The 6,961-nt window shown below is 47.9% G+C and overlaps 1 protein-coding gene across 1 annotated transcript; it reads left to right on the forward strand.

The window, feature by feature from the left end:
- The first annotated feature begins 1,620 nt into the window (after positions 1-1,620).
- mex3a (mex-3 RNA binding family member A) lies at positions 1,621-6,514 on the forward strand. Its single transcript, XM_069656878.1, has 2 exons — positions 1,621-2,041; positions 5,264-6,514. Exons 1-2 carry the CDS (start codon positions 1,621-1,623, stop codon positions 6,415-6,417), a joined length of 1,575 nt encoding a protein of 524 aa, XP_069512979.1. The 3' UTR covers positions 6,418-6,514.
- Positions 6,515-6,961: the final 447 nt, after the last annotated feature.

The raw sequence follows: 6,961 nt of genomic DNA on the forward strand, positions 1-6,961 counted from the left end.
GAAATTTAGTAATTCAGCAGTGGAAGGAAAGTTCAGTGTTTCCCTCAACATGCTCGCTTCATTTTCAAGTGAAGCATGTTACGTTTTTTTCTGAGAGTAAACATCCCCAGAGTTTGACTTGCCATCAGGTACACGTCTTACGCAACACACACTCTGTGCACATCACAACATACATATACACAGATGGTAACGACAGGCTAAGCTGGAGTTAGGCTGACACTTTGAGGATGCTGAAAACATGGACATCAGTCGCTGCTCATTGCAATCTCTATACCAGCTCCAATGTTTCCTCAAAGCAGTATTTAAGCTGGTGACCCATGTGTAGGAATAATTTACAACTCAGTTATAAAATCCCTGTATCATATGAGAAAACTTTTTTTTGTCTCATAGTATTTATTTGTTGTAAATTCCCAGATTTTATTGAGAATGAATGGAAGTTGCAGGTACTTTGCTTCCTGTTTGGAACCGAAAAAATCTCCAAAAAGAAAAAAAAAATCTCGTAATGCATTGCGTTAAATAATTTTTTTTTTAATTAAGTTTAACATTAATGGGTTTGTATTGCTGCAGTTTGAGTCTTTGTGTTGTACTACAACCATGCTGTCAGGCGTGGCTTCTGTCGAGGACATCTTGGGGAGTCTGTGCGCGAAACGAACGGCGCGGTTCTTTGTTCACCGGTGCTGCTGCAAAACCCTCGTGTGTGTGTTTTTTTTTTTAACGGGAAATGTGCGAGGGCTTTTCTGATGTTCCCCCGCTGCATAGGGTCTGCAACGCCTGTCTGACAACTCCCTTTCTCTTCTCCTCCTCGTATACAGCCCCCTCCGCCCCCCCTCCAGACACTCTCTTTCCCTCCTATACATAACATCCTCATGCGCAACGGCGCCGGAGACAACAACGCGGTGACCTGCCGCAAAGCACGGCTACATGGAGGTGGGCGGACCCCCTCCAAAAAATACCACTAACTCCTTTACTCCCAAAAAATCCTGTCAAGATGGTCCACAATCCCAACACATAATATGCACAAGCTGCTCGTTTTTATCCCTAAACATTAAAGTTGACATCATCTTTTCAGCAGCAGCAGAGGACCATGTGCGCACTGTACTTGCACCTTTTGATACGCAACTGTTTACATCCTGGATGCCTGTTCTTACATAAGTCGCAGAAATGCGGTTTTCAGGCTACACTGCAGCTCCGCAGCTCTGAGCGAGGAGTGCGGTGCAGGAGCTGAACGATGAGGTGTTTTCTCCTTTTCTATAGGTGACTGGTGGAAGCTGGATTTGAGATGCCACAGGCTCGGGAACCTGAGACGGAATGGTACAACGGGAGGGCGGCTCGTTTTGTCTCGGCGAGGAGGGGAGCTGTGTAAACCAGACTGGGTGGAGCAACACATCGCCCGCCCCATCTATCGTGCAGACGGCCTTGTGTCCCGTTTGCCTGAAGCTCGGAGAGAGACTACTGTACTGAAAGTCTGGCGGATAGAGAGAGAGGGGGGCCGGTCTATGGGAGGGACTAGCGCAAAGGGGGGAATTGGAAGGAGGAGGGGGCGAGGAGGAGGAGGCGGCACGGGTGCTGTTTCTCCAGTCTCTTTCCCCTGTCTTTGTCTCACACACTCTTTTGTTAGCCATGCCTAGCCTGCTGGTTCTAGCAGGGATCATGGAGAAAAATGGGGGCTACGGCGGGGATCTGGCCGGCTCCGGCTTCGGAAGCGAAGGTCTCCTTGTGCCGCCCGATGAGGAGGAAGACGACTCCCGTGCCCTCAGGGTCGCGCTGGGCCAGTTGTCTCTGCTGGGGCTCGGGGAAGGCGAGGACGGCGGCGGAGCCCCAACAACAGGAGTACAGGATCGGAGTAACAATAACAACAACCACCACAACCACACGAACAGCGTCGGAGGTGGCGGGGACACGGCGATTCTGCAAGGGAAGAGCAAGTTGTGCGCCCTGTACGAGAGCTCCTCAAGTGAGACGAAAGGACGAGGCTGCAACATAACAGAATGCGTCCCAGTGCCCAGCTCTGAACATGTGGCCGAAATAGTGGGGAGACAAGGTAAACCGCTGGCTTGCAAATTATTCCCCATCAAACTTGTGCTTTTATCCCGCTAGCAGTGCTGCATTATCCCCGCCGTGGTTTCCTGTGCGCTTTGTTTTTTGTTCTCTAACTGTTACCTGGTGTTATTTGACAAAGAAAAGGGAGTGGTGTGTGTGTGCTCGCGTGTTTTTTGTACTCCCCCGAGACATCAGCCTCCCACTTTTTCTGCTCCAATGTTGCAAGTTCCCGTGTACTCATCATAAGGCTCGTGCATTGAAACAAGTCGTTCGCTCCCGCTTTGTGTTTATTTTGCTTTTTAGTGAATTTGCACAGAGGCACGAGAGAGAGAGCCCCGTTCCCTACTGGGCGAATTATTCTACATCCACGCCATCAATGTCAGCGCACAGACACACACTGGAGCACGGAGAGCACTTGCTTCCTTTGTCGTCTGAGACGCGCCAGACTGTTCAAAAAGGCAACGTGCGGCTGGCGAGGAGAGGAATGTCTTTCACTTTGAGTCGATAGCTAGGAAAATACCCAAATGTGCAGATTTGGTCTCAGTAGTGGAAGATGTTTTTCCTCTTCCCAAATTTATTCAGCTCGTTGTTTATGTTGCGCACTGCCCCAGTGACACAATTGGACAATAGAGCCAGCGTGGTCCACTTGTTTTTTTTCAAATGAGGGAGTTGGAAAGTTCAATTCAAGACGTATTACAGATTCTGCACGTTTTTCGTGCAGTTTGAGGTAATTTATGGGACAAAGAGCTGAAGTTGAATGACAGCAGCTGTCAAACAAAGGTGTGAAAGTCGGGGGATGAGGGGAGGGGCGCATTAAGATAGTGTTGCTGCTTGGCACACGGGATGGCCTTAAAGGGTGACTCAGCTAGAAGTTGCACCAGGAGGTGGGAATCCTTTAAAAACAGAATATTCTGTTTTTGTGCTGATTTGCTGCTGTTGAGTAATTTTTCACTCCATGCAAGTTGAATATTTCTGTACAAATGAGCTTGAAGTTGGTTGGAAGCAGGGAGCCCAGAAGTAGATTTTTTTGACTTCTTTCTTCTGCTTGCTGGTGGTGTTGATGTGGCGGCACCCATTGTTAGCTGTTGTGATGAACCGAGGGGTGAGAGGGGCAGGGGGAAACAAGGACGGGGACGGAAGGGCAGTATAGCATCTAAAAAAGCTGAATGGGAGTCACGCCTTGGAGCTCAGCACAAGGGGCTCCTCATGAGCCCCACTCCACTGCACACTCTCAATGCCACATGGTTGTGTGTCAGGAGAGAGGGAGGAATGGGCGGGTGTACAGAGAGAAGTACAAAGACTGCAGGGTGGGTGAGGTAGCATAGGCAAAATCCTCATTTATCATGCAACAAAAACAAACAGGTCTTAAAAAATGTCAAAGGTTTCAGTCAGAGAAGTTCAAATACCTTTTTCTTGTACCTGTTCGCCCCTTTTTCGAGTAATGTGGATTCAGTTTTTGCTGCTGAGTGCCCCTTGTCTCCCATTGCGGCTCCTGTTCTTTCTCTCTGAAGTGTAAGTTTTGAATTTTAATGGGGTAACAGAAGACAGCCGTAGGGTGGATCCAGCGAGCACAAGTGCAGCGAGAAGGCCCCTTTGCCTTGACCGCGAAGAAGTGCTGATTTTGGTGGATTTTGAGTCGAGCTGCTTTTGATTCTGGCCCTTCGTTAGCTGGCAATGCGAACACACCCCCTTCTCCTCAGCGCCGCGCATCACAGCCTGCATGGTGGATCTGGCAAACAGAACATCCTGTCATGAAGAAAGGGTTGGATATGATTGTTTTCTCCTGTCAGAGTCAGGGGCATTGATTTCGAGGATGCTCTTGTACCTTCCTCTGAAGCTCCTCAGGCTTTGTTTTGAATCGCAGGCACCTCTTACGCCACATTTTAACAGCTCAGAATAAATTTGTCTCCGGTGACCTTAATTTCTGGCTGTGATTAATTAATCTGTGCCTATTATGTTTACAGATAATTCTTTAATTGAGACATAAATTTGGATTAATTGAAAGGTGCGATGTAGTCCCAGAAAAGGAATGTGGCAATAGCTCTTTGATCCCGCGTGGCACGGACAGGTCTATTAGCTAATACCAGGCAATGGCCACAATGGGCATGTTCAGATTGTAGGTATGAGCAATACTAAATCTTCAGTACCACTATCCTTCTGGTCCCTGAGAAGTAAGTGTTCCTGAACAAAGTGGGCCCATTTACTAGCATTAGAGTGACATACGCCTTCAACTTAGGGTGTCTTTCAAAGCTTTTGATACCCGCTGCTGTGATTTTCAGATACGTAATGCAATGATGCGCTGTGTGATGTGAGGCACCTGGAGTCGGGAAAGATGAGCTCAGATTTGTTCACTGAGTAGATGCCTGATGATTCTTGCTTGTCCGAAGAGACAGACCGGCCTCTTTAAGACACTGCCGAGATGAGAAAGGCATATTAAAATCAATAGATGTGGAAGTCTTAATGAGGAAGCTGCCTGAGTTTCTGAATGAAAACTGACCCGAGGAATGCCTGCTGCCTCACAGGCTGTAACACAAACAGAATAACTTTGTCCTTTCTTTCCATGTTCCTCTTGACCTCAAAGCTACCTGAAAATCCTCTGAAGTAATGACTGATTTACCCTATGTCCTGTTCTGTCCCGTTACAATGCCCGGTAATTTATCATGAAATAACATTAACTTTCACTCCCTCACATCGAGGCCCTGCCTTAAAAGCACTCAAAAGAGTAAACTAGTGCTAACTGATCATAACCACGACAAATATGGAGCCATAAATGGCCCAAAAATGAATCCCATCTGGGTTGACTGTATAGTCTGGTAAGTTCAAGGAGAGGTCAGACAGTGATTGCTCACCAGCAAACGTATTGCATCTGCTTCAGCTTGTAAAGCCACCAAATCAGACATGCCTACCCTGCCAATAGCTCTGCACCATCCATGTATCTCTTAGTAAGATAAGTGAGCCTGATTTAGAGCTAATAAATGGTTATACTGAATAACTACACTAATGCGAAGATGCTGGAAACCTCATAAATCAACGCAATTACTCCTTGTTTCCTTCGCCGGGAAAACCTGCAACATAAATCTGAATTTACCCCCAACAAAGGAGAGCTGAAGATTTCTGTTAGATCAGGTTTATGACACTTGTAGCCGTTTCACTCGATTCGTGAATCACAAGATTCAACTGATCATATTTACCTATTTTGAAATGTTTGTTGGTGTCTCTGCAGGTTGCAAGATCAAAGCCCTGCGGGCCAAGACCAACACCTACATCAAAACCCCCGTTAGAGGAGAGGAGCCTGTGTTCTTAATCACTGGCCGGAAGGAGGATGTTGCACTGGCCCGCCGTGAAATCATCTCTGCTGCAGAGCACTTCTCCATGCTCCGAGCATCCCGCAACAAGCTAGGAGTGTCCTTTAGCGGCTCCCCACCCACACCTTTGCCAGGTCAGACCACCATTCAGGTGAGAGTGCCATACCGTGTCGTGGGGCTGGTCGTGGGGCCGAAAGGCTCCACCATCAAACGCATCCAGCAGCAAACCTGTACTTACATCGTCACCCCGAGTCGAGACCGCGACCCGGTGTTTGAGATCACAGGGTCACCGAGCAACGCCGAGCGGGCCCGCGAGGAGATAGAAGCACACATCGCCTTCCGAACAGGAGGCTTGCATGACCACAATAATGAGAACGACTGTCTGGGGCCGAATGGTGGAAGCAGCCCAGCGGGCAGCAGCGGTGGTCTGGAGAGCCGGCTACAGCAGGTGTGGGGGCTGCAGGGGGGCCAGCGCAAGCCCCTCACCAGCAGCTACCGCCAGAACTTCTCAGATGCCATGGTTGGAGGGGGAGGGGGAGGAGGAGGTGAGGGAGGGGGAATCTACAACAAGAGCAACTTCTCCAGCTCTGGAGAGAAGCCTTGCTCCTATTTTGGATCAGATGGTACCCAGAGCTGGGGCGACCCTGACTACCCCAAACAGGTGGCCTTCTATGCCCAGCAGCGCTCCAAGAGCTTCGGAGGCCTCCCGCTCCCTCTGACCAGACTCTCCCCTGGCCTTCCCGAGCCCTGCGGAGGTGGAGGAACCAACAACTCTTCAGTCACCAGCATTGTGCCCGTATCCGGTTCACCTCATGCCCAGGCCCGCCGCGCCCACAGCGAGCCCACCTCAGCCGGAGAGGGTTTCCCAGGCCGTCTGCCAGTGCCGGACTCGCCACCGGCCACTGTGCGGGACTGCATGACCTGCTTTGAAAGCAAAGTGACGGCTGCCTTGGTGCCCTGTGGCCATAACCTCTTCTGCATGGAGTGTGCCATCCGAATCTGTGAGCTCAACCACCCGGAGTGCCCAGTGTGCCACACCCAGGTCACACAGGCCATCCGAATATTCTCTTAAGGAACCACATCAGTTTTTATCATTAGTTTTGTCAGTGTTTGTTCAATAATTATTTCCTGTTATTATGATTATTATTATTATAATACACATTTTTGTTTTTCAGAAAATTTAAAAACAATCAAGCAGATATTTTAGAAGGCACTGCTTGCTTTACTAAAAAGTATAAGAAATATTTTTAAGTTTTTCTTTTATATATATATATGCATATATATTTTATAAAAGTTTTGTTTATAAGAGAAGTATAGTACCTTGCATTTTCAGTTTTTTGGACTGCTGCTGTTTTTCATTCATGAATCACAGTGTAGGCAGAGGTAGACAGTAATGTGAACATTTTATTATTCAAATTTTTATTTTACCATGAAGTGGGTTTATATGGAAGGAAAGAAGATGATTGTTGAGGTACCCAATCTGCACCTGACTGACCTAGAAAGTCAATGTTGATATTAGAAGTAAAAAAAAACTAGAACTTTCATTGCACCTTACAATCATCTTGATCTAAAATAGGATTTTAATCATACTTTGAAATTTCGGGAGCTGATGTGAA

Source organism: Semicossyphus pulcher, unplaced genomic scaffold (genome assembly GCF_022749685.1).
Source record: "Semicossyphus pulcher isolate SPU_LCO1_2020_fin unplaced genomic scaffold, fSemPul1.0.p SCAF_9, whole genome shotgun sequence".
In the NCBI taxonomy this organism is placed as follows: domain Eukaryota; kingdom Metazoa; phylum Chordata; class Actinopteri; order Labriformes; family Labridae; genus Semicossyphus; species Semicossyphus pulcher.

Coding starts and splice junctions, on each gene's coding strand:
- mex3a (XM_069656878.1), top strand. CDS start 1,621: ATGCCTAGCCTGCTGGTTCTAGCAGGGATCATGGAGAAAAATGGGGGC. Junction 2,042..5,263: donor CGAAATAGTGGGGAGACAAG/GTAAACCGCTGG, acceptor GTGTCTCTGCAG/GTTGCAAGATCAAAGCCCTG.